Source organism: Eretmochelys imbricata, chromosome 5, assembly GCF_965152235.1.
Source record: "Eretmochelys imbricata isolate rEreImb1 chromosome 5, rEreImb1.hap1, whole genome shotgun sequence".
NCBI classification, from domain to species: Eukaryota; Metazoa; Chordata; order Testudines; family Cheloniidae; genus Eretmochelys; species Eretmochelys imbricata.
In genome coordinates this window covers 75403419-75420222 of record NC_135576.1, presented here as the reverse complement: position 1 = coordinate 75420222, position 16804 = coordinate 75403419, and the positions used below count along the sequence as shown (strand labels likewise).

The 16804-nt window shown below is 37.4% G+C and overlaps 1 protein-coding gene across 2 annotated transcripts in view; it reads left to right on the top strand.

Moving 5' to 3' along the window:
• DTWD2 (DTW motif tRNA-uridine aminocarboxypropyltransferase 2) overlaps positions 1–16804 on the top strand; it is a 187305-nt gene that overhangs the window by 97123 nt on the left and 73378 nt on the right. For both annotated transcript variants that reach the window (XM_077817355.1, XM_077817356.1), the window contains exon 4: positions 9526–9715. In XM_077817355.1, coding sequence (XP_077673481.1) covers positions 9526–9715 — 190 coding nt within the window. The remainder of the gene's footprint in view (positions 1–9525; positions 9716–16804) is intronic.

The following is a 16804-nucleotide window of genomic DNA, read 5'->3' as shown; positions in this document are numbered from 1 at the left end:
TTTATGCCCAAATAAATCTGTTAGTCTTTAAGGTGCCACCAGACTCCTCGTTGTTTTTGTCCATATGATGAGTTTTTCCAGGATTTACATTAGTGTTCAGAAAGTATACAGGCAAGTTATTCAGTATTAAATAGTGTGAGGTCACTTTTTGATAATATGTCCACGTTTGATTAATCCTTCACTGAACATTGACAGTGCTAAAATCACAGTACTAAAATCCCCTTTTGGAAGACCTTGTTTTCGGCAGATTCCATATGGAATCCTCTGCAACCAGAAGTATTCCAGAAATATATGACTGAACTTCTGGAGGATGTGGTAGCAATACTGAGTGACTTTAGTGTAGAGAAAACTAGAAATGGGGAACACAGTACCCATTTGCACACAGCGCTGAGCATATTGGGCGGTGCCAGTAAAAATTGAACAAGACAAAGTCTTAAAACAAGAAAAATTAGATTATCTTCAGCACCCAGAAGTGTGCTAGGTGTTGAAGGATGACTGTCACAAGCTCTGCCCAGAAGATCTAATAATGTAAATTTATACACAAAACAATAAAAATATCATCTAATAAACAAAAAAGAAGGGAAAGGAGAGAGGTATGAAAAAAGTTGCAAAAATAGTTATGATAATAATTACATGGATCAGAAAAATTGCATGGTTACTCAGTAAGGCTCCAATTCAGGAAAGCATTCAAGCACATGCTTTCCTGAATAGGGACCTAAGACAGTGTATACTTTTGGACATATGTTTTAGTAAAGATAGACTTGATGGGCATGAAGAACTCTATCCAGTTGTCACATTTCAGCCTTCAAACATTGCGGCTGTTGCTCAGTGTATTGTCTTTGAAACTGATATGGCTTGTGGAAGGAAAAATACACTTTAAAGACACAACAAAGAGCTATGGTTTTATCTATTTACAGACATGCTTAAAGTTTAAAGTATGCTCTAAAATAAATAGTCATGTCCTGCCAAATATAGTGCCTTATATAATAATCATTGTAAATTCTTTGACCAAGCACTAGGGTTTATTATTCATGAGGGAAGTGCTAAGAAAAAAAACAGAATACCTATATGTATGAATAAAATACAATAATTTCTGGGATTTATTTTCTTTTTTAAGATGCTAATAAATATTTTGCAAGCAATTTTTTTTTAATCATAATAAATACTGTTTGCTCAGCTTAATAGGAAATTCTTGTGTGTTGTAAAATGAACACATTTTAGACAAAATTGCTTGTTGTAATCTGACTTGTCAACAATCTGAATGATCTTCATTTCATACTTTTAGAGTTATATGAGAAATCTTGGCACTCATGTTTTTAAATATCAACTTTATAACTGTGACTGCTACAAAGAAAGGGAAAAAACACACCAAAACTACTTTGCATTGGCTTTCTGTTCTTTTTTTAGTGAAATAGCTGCCTACTTAAGTTCTAATAGTTCTTTACTTTCTATCCATAGATCTTCAAGTTTCTGTAATCTACTAGTAAATTCTGAATGTTATGGACTCTAATGATTAAGCTGTAATAGAGCTATTCATCCAAATACCCATTTGACTTGAACCCTGTTATTTGGGGCAGGAATAAAGAATAGAAAAAAAAAACATTTAAATTGGTTTGTCTTCAAAAATTAATTAAGTGGACAATAAATGCATAGATCTCCAAAATTCATCACAAGTTAGGTTTCAGAATCAGTACAATAAATTTCATACCAGCTCTGTTACAGATCAGTGGTTAAATCAGGTACATCAAAAGTGCATTAGAAGGTTTGGGAAACTCATTAATGACTTCAATATCTTTAGAAAGTTGAGTGCAACTTATTCCTGCTATCATTTATATGAAAATATTTTCACTAATTACTTGCTTGAACTGTGAGCTTTTATCCTGATTGCTCCCAAACAAAAAATTTTTTTTTCTTATATTAACTACTGTAAACGAGTTTACTTGTTCCCAGTATAATGTACCACCAATGCTCTAAGTTTCATGACTCTCTTCACACTGTGCCAGTGCTATCCCACTGGGGGGCTGTCAAGGTTCCTTCGCCACTCTGAACTGTAGGGTACAGATGTGGGGCCCTGCATGAAAGACCCCCTAAACTTATTCTTACCAGCTTAGCTTAAAAACTTGCCCAAGATACAAACTTTGCCTTGTCCTTGAACAGTATGCTGCCACCACCAAGCGTTTTAAACAAAGAACTGGGAAAGAGACCACTTGGAGACGTCTTCCCTCAAAATATCCCCCCAAGCCCTACACCCCTTTCCTAGGGAAGGCTTGATAATAAGCCTCGCCAATTGGTACAGGTGAACACCGAGCCAAACTCTTGGATCTTAAGAACAATGAAAAATCAATTGGGTTCTTAAAAGAAGAATTTTAATTACAGAAAAAGTAAAAGAATCACCTCTGTAAAATCTGGATGGTAAATACCTTACAGGGTAATCAGATTGAAAACATAGAGAATCCCTCTAGGCAAAACCTTAAGTTACAAAAAGACACAAATCGTGGGAGACAGGCCAGTCCTTGCCTACAGACAGCCCCGCAACCTGAAGCAAATGCTCACCAACAACCATATACCACACAACAGAACCACTAACCCAGGAACTTATCCTTGCAACAAAGCCCGTTGCCAATTGTGCCCACATATCTATTCAGGGGACACCATCACAGGGCCTAATAACATCAGCCACACTATCAGAGGCTCATTCACCTGCTCATCCACCAATGTGATATATGCCATCATGTGCCAGCAATGCCCCTCTGCCATGTACATTGGTCAAACTGGACAGTCTCTACGTAAAAGAATAAATGGACACAAATCAGATGTCAAGAATTATAACATTCATAAACCAGTCGGAGAACACTTCAATCTCTCTGGTCACGCAATCACAGACATGAAGGTCGCTATCTTAAAACAAAAAAACTTCAAATCCAGACTCCAGCGAGAAACTGCTGAATTGGAATTCATTTGCAAATTGGATACTATTAATTTAGGCTTAAATAGAGACTGGGAGTGGCTAAGTCATTATGCAAGGTAGCCTATTTCCTCTTGTTTTTTCCTACCCCCCCCCCCGATGTTCTGGTTTAACTTGGATTTAAACTTGGAGAGTGGTCAGTTTGGATGAGCTATTACCAGCAGGAGAGTGAGTTTGTGTGTGTATGGGGGTGGGGGGGGGATGTGAGAAAACCTGGATTTGTGCTGGAAATGGCCCACGTTGATTATCATGCACATTGTAGGGAGAATGGTCACTTTGGATGAGCTATTACCAGCAGGATAGTGAGTTTGTGTGTGTGGTTTTTGGGAGGGGAGTGAGGGGGTGAGAGAACCTGGATTTGTGCAGGAAATGGCCCAACTTGATTATCATGCACATTGTGTAAAGAGTTGTCACTTTGGATGGGCTATCACCAGCAGGAGAGTGAATTTGTGTGGGGGGGTGGAGGGTGAGAAAACCTGGATTTGTGCTGGAAATGGCCCAACCTGATGATCACTTTAGATAAGCTATTACCAGCAGGACAGTGGGGTGGGAGGAGGTATTGTTTCATATTCTCTGTGTATATATAAAGTCTGCTGCAGTTTCCACGGTATGCATCCGATGAAGTGAGCTGTAGCTCACGAAAGCTCATGCTCAAATAAATTGGTTAGTCTCTAAGGTGCCACAAGTACTCCTTTTTTTTTTTTGAAAAAGACACAAAAACAGCAATATACATTCCATCCAGCACAGCTTATTTTACCAGCAATTAAACAAAAGGACATCTAACGCATTTCTAGCTAGATTACTTACTAACTTAACAGGAGTTGGAAGGCTGCACTCCTGATCTGTTCCCGGCAAAAGCATCACACAGACAGATGAACCGTTTGTTTCCCCCCTCTCCAGATTTGAAAGTATCTTGTCCCCTCATTGGTCATTTTGGGTCAGGTGCTAGCGAGGTTATCTTAGCTTCTTAACCCTTTACAGGTGAAAGGGTTTTGCCTCTGGCCAGGAGGGATTTTAAAGCACTGTATACAGAAAGGTGGTTACCCTTCCTTTTATATTTATGACAGGGGCCCTAACCAGGAATATTTTTACCCGCCCCCTCCACAGCTCATACTAATAATTAATAGAGGGCACCATTGTGCTGCTTAGGGCCCTAAGCAATTGCTTAGTCTGCTTATGCCTAGCATTGGCTCTGCTTTTACAGATTCCAATTCTATTATATATTTAAAACGAACATACGCCTATTTATCCATCATTGTCTGTCAATCCTTATATCTGTTAGCACTTCTGAAATGCCTATTGCAATAGTGTTTAGGTATTGTACAAGGATAAGATAACGAGGACAGCCCAAAAGACAATGTTTTCTCCATCGTTCTGCAGTTTTAAATATGGTCTGCTGCTTTGCCCCCCATCCACCTCTCTCTCCCCCTTCTTCTTATGTTTTGGGGTGAGTGTTTGGCAAATACCAACCAAGTGATACTGGTGTATACCCTTCATACCTGTCTGATGTACCTGATGTGGACTAACTTCAGCTAATGCAAGGTATTTTTCTACTGTTTTATTTCAATAGGTATAAAAATAGTAGAGAAATCTTCAATCTTCAAGTAAACTGTATAAGCTATTTAATAACATTTCAGGATTTTCACCTGTCTGTGTGTCAGTCTGAAGCTGGGAATGTCTCAGTCAATGTAAAGTGATGGAAACAGGTACAAGCATGATTGAAAGCTCTTTATTTAGAATAGCACAGGGTTGAATCATCACTGGGATTCATGGTCTGTTACTATCCAATTTTTAAGTTCTCAGCCATTAATGAATCAGATGAATTATATCTGTGCCATGACAAGGTGTGTTTATATGCCATGGCAAGAATCCTAGACCATTGTGATATCATGTAACTCAACTAGTCACAATCCTAATTTACTCTACAGCCTTACTCTGTAGCTAATTTCTGTGCAACAGTTCATTGGTTGTACAAAGGAGACTGCACAGATGGCAGATTACTTGGCTTATCTGCTGCAGTTCTTCAAAAAAGGAAGTTAATATGTTAATAACCATATGTATTCTTCTTGTATGTATGTCAGATTTAAGGCTACGTAGTAGTTGATGAAGCCATGGGTGTTAACAGTGTGTTGTGGAAGGAAGGTAATAATAGTTGATAAATTTTATATTTGTGAAGATAGAGAAACAGAAATATGGTTATTGGCTCCCACAATTTACTTGCTTTTCATTATGTGAGGGAAACGTTGTAAGTAGAGCAGAGCAACCTTAACTAATATTAAATGAATTTTCCTAGTTTTTAAACTGTTGAAATTGAAGATGAAAAATTGCAAGCAAATAATATGCTGCCTTATGAAGCATGGCAACAATATGGTGAATGCAGCAGCTGCAGTGAGGGGTCAGGGTGGAGAAATGTTGACATTAGCCTACAAACAGCCTTTGCAACTTGACAAACCTTGTCATGTATGAAGACATAGGATGCTACTTAGCAAAGAATGTTGATATTCGTAAATGTGGCACTTTTAAATTGATGACACTGAAGTCAACATTTACATTAGAGTAAATGGGCCTGTAGTAATTTGAAACTGGATGCAATGTATGGACATAGATCTGTGCCTAGCAAACAACACCATCATATAGTTAATGGGCCCTTTCAAATTGGCACAGCTCAAATAATTTATGAAGCATAATCATTTTTCTCAAATTCCAAAATGGGAAAATATAAAACTGGTATTTATATAAACTATAGATATACAGTCATCTACATTGTAAGTTTAGTGTAGACTATCCATTAGTAATCTTTTCAAAAGGGTTCTGAAAAAAAAGGAAATGCTAGTGACCCAAATTATAAAACCATTTGTTTTTATTCTAACTATTTTAAAATATTACTGCCCTAGAAATTATAATTATCTAGAAAATTAGAAGCTTTCTTACACTCTAGTTTTGTAAGTTTTGAATAAAACAGCTAGCAGATGTTGTCATCTTGTCCCTTCTTAAACGCAATTCACTGATACAACCTTACCTATGGCTTAACCACTGCTAAACCATAATTGCATCATATTAAAGTTTTATTTGGTAATTTTAAATATGAGTATGACTGAGACCATTGGCCATTCAAAGTAAAGTTTTGGATAATCCTTATTAGAGGCACATTAAAATTTACATGATAAAACAGAACAAAATTGAAGGATCTAATTAGCTGATAAGCATTACAGTAGTGAAATTCGTACACAGCAATTCTGTGGTTAAAATTCTTTAATTGTGTCAGCTTTTTTCATGATCACATGTTTATAAAAGAGCACAAAAATTAAGTAATTCTAAATCCTGACCAGTTTGAAAATACCGGAAGTACAGTACCTATAGTCAATAGGAACTTTTATTTTATACTCAGTTTGAACTGGAGCAGCTGCTAGTCTTTTTTTGCAGCCTTTTTGAAGCAGGTGGTACTCAGGAGGGAATTGAGCTGTTTAAGAAAATCACTTTTTTCATATAGAGCTTTTTTTTTTCTGACCGACACTGAGATGTAAAACCTTTAAAAGTCTGGCTCTGATCTGGGGAATAAATGGTGGTGGTTAGAAGATTCTGGTTTTTGTTGTTGTTTTTTTAAATGGCTTAGTTCCCTCTTGAGAGTTGGCAGCTTCTAAAGGGCTGCCATCAGTATGGTGTCTGCTCTGAAATTAATCTTCTTGCTACTTCTTGGTGTAACAGTGTCTTAAAGTCAATAATGTTTCAAACTGAAATCTATGTAAAAACACCTTTTCATGTCTTAATGCAAGCATTGACAGACGAGGGCAGAAATTATTATTTTAGTTATCTATTTTGTAACCAGCTTAACCTTCATTTAATTAACTTTTAATATGAAACATACTTTTTTCTTTTTGTTTTGTATCACCTGTTCATTATTCTTTGTTCTGATGATGAATTTAATAGAGAAAGGTAAAAAGAAAAGAAACTAAATACAAAAAAACTATATTAAGGCATTGTTAAGGTTACGCAGCTTAGCATTTAAACTTAAGGAAATGCAAAGGTGCAGGTTGAATACCTAACCATAACGCTATCCATTTGGACATAATCATTACAATACAAATTTTACTGTATTGTATGTGTAGTTTAAGCTTTTAGAAAGAAATGTAGAATGTTTATATGGACCAAATTTTCCAAAGAGTCCCTCACCCAATTTCTTCCATTTGGGCAGCTAAATGAATGGCATGACTTTCAAAAGTGTTCCACAGAGCAACTCAGATTATGAACATCTGGGTCTACCTGTGTGTGCTGAGTCCTTTTGAAAAATCATGTCCTATAGCATTATTTTGTGAAGTAGTATGTCAGCACATAATTAAAAACTGTATAGTAATACTTATGCACAAGGAGGCAGATCCAAAGCATGGTTGTTGCTTTCTGTAAAGTAGCTTTAAAAATGGTATTGTTTGAGGTGCATATTCATGTGTCAGCAACTCCATATTATATTTGTTCAGTTTATAAGTAAGAGGGTATTTTAACTGCCAACCCCACACACTGTAATTTAATCTGTAAATCAAGTTCTTTCAGTTTTACCACATCAAAGAAAGGTATAGTTAGGTGCAATTGAGGTGTACACCTAATAAGTCTCACTCAAAGTGTATTTTAATAGTGATGATACATGAGAAGAAAAAGGCCAGCTGACCTGCACATCTACACCAAATTAATGTAAAAAACAAATGGAACTAAAATATACTTGTTACAAAAACATATAACCTCATGAGCTTATTTTGTGTTAACCGTGTCCCTCTGTAATCCAACCACCAGGTTGTGTTTATGTTGATCTCATCTCTTCCTATGCTATGTTTACGAGGTCTATTCTGCAAATCTTGTTAGTGCTGGGCATGACTCCAATAAGGCCATTCATGGTAGTGAGCACTACAGTGTCTGGTAGTGGTTGTGTGATTGGCCCATTACCTGCAAATGCTGAACACCTCCAGAGAGCTGTTCAGCCCCCTCCCACTCTGTAAGTGACGGGTGCTGAATATCTCTAGAAGCTCACTATCTGGTAGGATCAGGTCTGTAGATGGTAGGTTCCTTAGGGCAGGGACAATGTCTTTCATTTGTCTGTAAAGCAACATGCCCACTTACGACACTATATAAGTAATAATTAACTTTCAAATTCCAAGATTTCTTTATGGAAGTAGGACTTAGAAAAATAATCTTTTTCATTTAAATGGACCAGATGTCAAGTGAAGTCACTGTAACCATTTTTCATTGTCAGCTGTCAATCCAAACTGGATCATGGTATATGCATAAGAGGTCTAATCAGGCGCCTGATGAATCCACTTAGGGCTGACAAGCCCAATTCAGGAGCAACACAGTTTGTTACAAATTTCACAGATCCATGTGTTGTCTGAGTTACAGTCCAAGACTACAGTATGCTGCTGTCTTCTTTCTCGCTTTGCTCCATTCTCTGGATCAAAGCCTCTTCATGTTGAGCGGCACCCAGTGCCAGATATTCCCTCCAAATTGGATGGGATTCTTTGCGCTCCTCCCATCTTTCTACATTTATGTTGAACAAGTCACTGGAACTACTGAGACAATTAACATAGAATCTCACAGTTCCTTTTCAGAATACAACTAAACCAAGGTTCAGAGTTCAATTGTAACTTTCACGTTTCCTAACGTTTCAGTTCTTAGCTGTGGAACTTTAATCCTGCGTTATGAGTAGTACTATTAAATATGCATTAAACTTGGATTTTTGTTTCTGGAAACATTTTGAAAAGCTTTTACTTACATAATGGAAAATGTTTTCTGTATTAAGTATTCACCCTCAATCTGATGAAAGCATTTGTAGTCCTTTGCTTTTTATTTATGCTGAAACTCTTTTGTATATATGTTTTTTAATTATTTGTAAAAATCCACAATAAGACTTTAAAATCCGCAATAAATAATTCAAACATTCAATGATGTCTGCATCACTGTGAACTTTCCCTAAAGCAAATAAACTGAATTTAGCTCTGTATCTAATGAAAATTATATTCTGCCATATGGGAGATCAAAGCTCTGTTCCTGGTTCTTGTGTCTTGCTCACTGGACTGGCAGGAGCTGGGAGTATTGCAGAGTCAGTATCTTTTGGCCATTATTTTCAAGTGTCCATTAAGTTTTCCTGTCTCTGTTGGTGCCCAACTTGAGATGCCAAGACCACTCTGATTTTTTTTAAAGAGATGCTAAGTACTTAAGTTCCATTGACTTCAATTAGAGTTGTGGGTGCTTAGCTTCCCTCCAAATCAGATGCTAAAACTCTCAAGTTGGACACCCAAAATTAGTAATAATTTCTGAAAATTTTTCCCCTAGGCCTTTTGTGAGCTCATGGTAAAGTAGCACCTCTTAGTACTCTGCGGATTCCTCTGCCTGACTAAGGAGCAGCATTGAAGACTATAAAAGGGAGTATAGTGGGTTGGATCGTTGAAATTGGGAGAAAATGAATTTGAAGAGTCAGTAAATTGGCAGAGCTACGGGAATGAGGCATGATACACATTACATATATGTTCCCTTTCAGAAAAACAAACAAAAAGTCCTCTCTCTGTTCATAATTGTAGGTATCCTGAATTAGCAGCTGTGTGCCGAAATTCTAATACTCTAATTCTGTATCCTGGAGCTGAAGCAGCTAATTTGGAAGAAGTGGCTTTGATCTTCCCAAGTCCATCTACAATCATCATCATTGATGGAACATGGAGTCAGGCTAAAGATATATTCTACAAAAACTCTCTTTTCCGGCTTCCTAAGCAGGTAAGATGTAATGCTTTGACTTGAGAGTGTAATATATGTTTTCTTTTTTTCACTGGAAGTGTTTGAACTAAACTGGTCAAAAACTAGAACTTCATCCTGTATAAAATTTGTATGTTTCAAATTTTGTTTGTCCCAATTGAAACAAAAAGTCAAAATACTGACAGTTTTCACAGAACATAAAGTTCAAAAAATTTGGATTTTGAAATGTCGGAATATTTATGTTGACATTGCTGAATTGAAATGTTTCATTTTGCTTTGTTGAATGGACTCTAAACATTTAATTTCAGTTTGGTTCAGTACTACGCCACATCCACTTGAGCTGCTTTAGCGCCTCATGGTTGCTGTGGTTGGGGTGCCGCATGCTCCCATCCTTTGCTGTGAGCTGAGTTCCCAGGCCAGATTACTTGTCTCTTGATGCACAGTGGTCACATGAATCACATGAATCACATGAATCATGCATCTGATGAAGTGAGCTGTAGCTCACGAAAGCTCATGCTCAAATAAATTGGTTAGTCTCTAAGGTGCCACAAATACTCCTTTTCTTTTTGCGAATACAGACTAACACGGCTGTTACTCTGAAATGAATCCCATGATTCACCATACTGGTTCAGCTAGAGGGGAGAATGTGGTGCATCCTGGGAAATGTAGTAGTCCTGCCAGGCAGACTGTCCTATAGAAGAAAGAATGCAGTCATGAGATATTAGAACTGCAGCTCCCATGAGGCATTTTGGCTGCTCCAGCAAACATACACAATGTCAAGCTGACCTTGAAAAAAATCGGGTTGGCATGACCAATTGAAATATTTTCAGTTTGACTTGAACTGAAACGAAATTTTTCCAATGGGAAAATTTGAAAAATGTCAGGGAGGTTTTCCATTTTGTGGAAATGGATTTTCTGTCCAAAAAAAGCTTCGGCAGAAAATTCCAAACCAGCTTTAGCTTGAACTCAGGACTTCAAAAGGTTGTTGTTGATAGTAAGGCCTCTTAATAAAATGTGTGCAGTGGTGAAGTCTACATTTTTTTATCCTTATCCTATTTCCAGGTAAGTGTATGAACCTGAGTGTGAAAGTAGGATGTTGTGGCCTTTCAGTGCAAATTCTCAACTCTTCTACTCATGTCCAAGGGAAAGCTTGTAAGAATCCAGAATGGTTGTCAAATCACAGCTACTGAATATGGAGGGAACTTATAATGAAATATATTAATAACATCACATTTTCTCCAGATATTACCATTAACAACAATAGGTTTTCCCCATCCAAGTACTCTAGATTATAATGTATGAATATAGCACTAACAGTTAGTGCTAATAAAATTAACAGATGTAGGTTCTAGTCCTGCTCTCAGAACTCTGTGAGCACAGCCCTGAAAAAGAATTGTGTAAATCAGTGGTGCTGTGTAGGATGTGTACACATGATTCTCAGTGCAGGATGGAAGACTTAATTTATTGTTGTTACATGATTAACCACTGTTATTTGGGCAGTTATTCCATCCTTTGTATAACAAGTTTCAGTCTAACACAAGTTACTTGTTTTACACAACTTGTCAGCCTGTATTATTTTCTCCTAAAAATACCCTATATGAGTTAATCAGTTTAGTTGTGGATTTAACAAAGTGGTGTTTTGATCTAGAAGTCATGCTTCATCCACAACCAACTGTATTTTATCCTAAACCCAGAGCCTATGAGGTTTTTAAAAGTGATCTCCCATAAATACTTTAAAACTTTATAAATAGCCATAAGCAATATCTTTGGGGGTAGAAATATAAAACTTGAAACCTTAATGCAGTCCTCTCACAAGTAGTTTGTGGTTCCTATTAAATTATGCAGCAAGTGGATATTTTTAAATAAATCAGACCTGCAATAAGAGATGGCTGTTTCATTCTTACATATGCAGAGAGAAAGAGATAAGTATTGTTGTCAAAGCCAGGTCTGATTGGTCTTCTGTATTAGTTTGGTATGTGCTTCTGATAAAACACATGCTGGCCACACAGGCTACTGAAGGGAGGAAAAACCTTGTTTAAATAAATTTAACTGTTTGTATCCTTTTTTTTTTTCATATGGTTACTGGAAATAGCTCCCACTTGGAGACCCATTTAGGGCATCATGTGACTGGATATGCAGTAAGAAAAGAACACCACACCATATTTTGCCTCTCTAACTCTGCACAGAACTGGACCCTACAGAATCTCCTTCATGCGGTCTGGGGTTCATAATGGAGACTACAATACTTGGGAGTGGGGCAAGGACTTGGGTAGGTGGGGGATGGGAGGAATAGATGTTTTAGGCAGGAAAGGTAATGCAGTGCTGTGCTTTATCTTTTTGGTGAAGCTGTTGCAGTCCCTGGAAGCCTTGGTAGTGGGGCTCCAGTAAAGCTGCATTACTAGATTACCATGGACCAGAGCTGGTGTACTGACTTCTGGCCTCTAGCATCTTCCACAGAATACTTTAGATTTTGTGATGGGCCCGGTGGCCTTTCACCTGGGGGCATCCCAACTACATAATAAATTAATGCAAGGGGCTGTATTATCTTTTCTATCAATCTACTGGTGGGGTAGTCCTTGAGGCCATTCATGGTCAGGGAAGCCTTGGTAGCACAGGGCTACACTGGGGCACAGAGGAAGAGGGTATTTGACCTCTTGTTTATCCCCCACATCGAACTGTGAGGTTTGGAGGCTGCTTTCACGGGCTGTTTCTATACCTGGGGGAAGTTCCTGCCCCTTCGCTTCACAAAGAGCACCTTAAACCATTTCCTTTTCTTCTGAATCCTACTCAATGAGTTGTCTGCTATGACAGGACAGTCTTTTACAGCACTGGAACACTTAATTTCATTTTTGTTGTTGTTTTGTTTTAAATCCATTATTTTTAGTGGCCATTTTGCTTAATCAGCTTAGTTTAAAGATTACTGTTTGTGGTAGTTACTCTAACAGTATATTAGAAAACTATACTTCCCTATGCTCTCAGTAAAAATGTAGACTACAGGCAATTCCCATAATCTTGATGCTTAAAGCATTTACTGCCTTAAGCTTTTAATTCCAACAGAAATATTTTTATTTTCAGGGCAGAAGAAATGCTCTTCTGTTCCGAGGCAGTGTGAAGAATAAGAAACCAGCCCTTTTACAGGAGAATAGAGTAGGCAGGTCTTTAATTCGTTGAAATACACTAAAAATAGAGCATAAAATGTTTGCATTTGTATAGCTAGTTTATTGAAGTTGATAAAACTGTAGAATAAAATCTGATTTACAAAATTCAAATAATTTAATACTCCTTTGCACAACAAAGGCCTTTCAAAAAAACAGACATTCATGTTTTATAGTGTTACAGTCATCGCATTTCAGTATGTTTTAATATATTATGGGCCAGATTATGACCTCCATACAGTATTTATTTTTATGAGCAGATACTCCCATAACCAGTCCCACTGAAATCATAATTAAACTGTGTCAGTCACCAGTATAGCAGTGGACACTTCCTAGGCATTCAGGTGGTTGTATGTCTTACAATAAGTAGCTGGAGGCACAATCACTTTGTAAGACATAGTGCCCCTGAACACTGGAGAAGAGCATCTTTGGAACTTCCCACTAGTACACCTGTTTAACCCTTATAGTCAAAGTTATGCACTCATCTCAGCACAGGAAAGGATGGTGGTCTGAATCTGATCGATGCTGGTCTGTGCCTCCTCCAGGACTGCTAGTGCTATTGGCAGCATTAACAGACATGTTCTTACCTGATTCCATCTTTTACATCACACACATTCAATATGTTTAGATATATTTATGTAGATTAAACTAAATTTGAATTATTTTTTTTCTGAGTACAAATAATTTGGTTAAGGTAGATTGGCGTACTTTATCAAGAGTTTGTTATACATTTTCAAAAAGTCCATTATTTCTGGTTTAAATCAGATGAGAAAACATTCTATGTATTTCTGAGTCCACAAGTGCTGGTCAAATGAGCATTTACACGACACCAGAAAAATGTTAATCCGTTTTGAAGGTCAGTTTTAGATTATCATTGCTTTTTTCCTTATTAATTAATGTTTGTATGGAACTTTACATTTTCAGAGTGCTTTGTGAGTGCTAAATATTATGAGTTATTAAAATCTTTGCATTCAGATAATATATTTTAAAAATTAACATATTGTATGTATTTGTGGAATGATATTGTTTCACTTGTACAGCCAACACCTTTTTATGTTAGTGAGCTTTAGAAGCTGTTATATCTATTGTCATGAATTAGGAGTAAAGTGTTTTAAATTTTTAATTGGAAAAATTAGATAAAAGTCACAAATATTTAACCATTAAAATATACATTATTCTGTTTATACTGGACCAGTTTAGAAAGCTCATAGTAGATGTTAATTTAGTCCATCAATGCAAAAAAGGCAGCGGCGGGAACCTTCCCATTATTTTCATTATTTCAGAAGTAATTCCAGTTGTTTTAATGGTATGAAATATAGTTCAGATCCCTCTTAATTAAGGCCTCAAATGAGCAAGTATTTAAGCATATGCTGAACTTTAAATATGAGTCTCATTGACATCAGTGCAACTCCTCACATGCTCGAAGCTGGGCATGGTTTTAAGTAACTTGGTGAATCCTTGCCCAAAATACTTGTGCAGCGTTTTCTTGTTAGGTAAAGTTTAAAAAAATCACATTTTCTCTCTTGGAAATAAGTCCTGGAGATCCTCTGGTGATAGTTGAATAAATGATAGCCAGACCATAGTTCTATCTCATCTTTAAAGTGTGTCCCAGGAAATCCAGCGGTATTTGCTGCAAGGTAGCATGTAGTCACTATCTGAAGGTGGGAAATTCTTTTACAGTTCCTTAGTGTGCACTTCCATGCTAAATATAAAACAGTTATGTCATCTACCAGACCTTTCTTGGTACGTGAGCAAAACTGCTTTAGTAATCCAAAAGAATGAAGAGGCAATGTTTCGTTCCCTAGTCCACAATCCAGGAGACTTTTATATTAGGGGCTGTTAGGTGATATCCAAATACATACCAGCCCGGTATAGAACTCTGACCAACACTTGCCATTCATTATTATTTATTTATTTACATATTTGCATTGTGGTAGAGTCCAAAGCCCCTAGAATTCTGGTCCTGTTGTGCTAGGTTCTGTACAAGCACATATCTATGATTCAGTGCTTGATCCAAGAGCTTGGGAAGATGGATACTGGGGAAATGATTTGTCTCCAACAGTTCCCCATATTAGCAGACACTATCAGAAACTGTCCATGTGGGTAAACGGAACTTGCATATCCTTCACCACAAGTTTTAAATATTGACATTTTGAGCTCCAATCTTTCTTCTGCTTGTAACTTGCTTGAAAGGACTTTTTTATTGCTTCTTGAAATTCAAAGACTTTGCAACTGTTAATATTTGCAGAGGCAAAACTTAGTTAAGGCCTGTGAAGTAATGGAATCTTCATTACTGGAACTATGGCTTTTGGGCATGGGGGGGTAAAGGCGTGGCAAAGCACTCAGGACAGGTATAGGTGATCTAATAGATCTTTTCGTTTTCTTACTTCACAAGAAAAAAAACAAACTGTCATTAATCCAAACTTTCATTAATCTGGATTTAAATCCCCCCTTCTCAGCCAGAGAACAGACATAAGCTGAGATTCTCTTCCCCCAATATGTACATTACATGCATAAGGAACAATGAAAACCTGTTCCTGTTCCTCTTGATTAACAGATTCATTGCAGATTGCTAAAGAAGATCTGGGGCTTTACATTTGCCTTTGAGCACCTGATTAGCTTTGTGGGATGCCTGCAGAGAGTCACTGGATCCCAACTGGGATTTTTTGCTGGTTAGCCATGGAAGATGGCCAGTTCTAACATAATTTATTGTCCCTTTTTATAGTTATGAATGATGCAGTAGACCATACAAATTGCATTGTAACTTGCATTTCTGTTACTTGGTTTTGCAGGGAAGGGGATGAAAGTAGCTGAACATCCTCAACAGATTTTCAGTGACTTTGGGGGTGGTGGTATCTACATGCATCCACCTCTTACTTTGTGTAAGAATGTCCTTTACAAAGTCTGTCAGGAAGGGTTTTGAGGGACACTGCTATGGGACTGATACACTGTGTGGCATTACCCCTTGGAAAAACCCATTAAGATAAATGTAGATCTTGTAAGCATTAATTCCTGTGGCTCTGTCCCTACTGGAAAATCCTCTCAGATTCAGGATAAGACACATATGGCGGTATTAGAGATGGAGCCATTGTACCAGGGAGCAAAATACTTTGTCCTTTGTATCAATCTCCTTGCTTTCTGCAGATTTCTTGAGATCTGTAGGATTTTGCACAGATACTGGGATAGCAGTGGGGCTTAGAGGGCCATGACTTCTGCTCACCCCATAGATATGAAAACATTGCATGCTGAATAGATGTAAACTTGGGGATTTTGCTCTCCTGCCGAATTTTATGTGAGAGAGCATGATTGTCCTAGTATAAATTACTTGTTATTCTCTATTTAATATGTAGCTGATATATACAATCAAGGTGTCATGTTGATAAAGTACTCTTTTTCACTTAGAAGCATTGTTAAAAATATGTTGTGCAGAAAGATTGGGTAAAAATTTTTAATAATAGTTTACCAGGGTTTACTCTCTGTAGTTCTATATCTCCTTTTCATGAGCTGGGAGCTGGTGTCATTAGATGGAAAATTGTGACAATTTGAAAGCCCATTATTCGGCCACATTAATGAACTTGATGTGAAAAGAGGATACTTTGGAATGGTGGTCGTTCAGATAAGACCTTCTACAGGTTTAGGTTGTCTGGTTCATTTATAGAGAAGTCTATTAAGAATGTGTGTTTTCTATTTTATATTTTCTCCTATCTTGGGAACTACCCACAACATTGCAGTCTGGTGTGACAATCAGGCTGTGTTGGTGTGGCGGGATCCCCAGGGTACAGCTTGGGACTGTGAGACCGCTATGCCCCCTTAACTTTCCAGCCTGGGCTGTCTCACAGTACTTTGCTAGTGACAAGCAGCAAACCTGTCCAGGTGCTGTTTCACTCAGCACAACCACATGTAGAGCCCCACACCCATTTAGATTGCATGAATGCTCACAGAGCCACTCATGAAT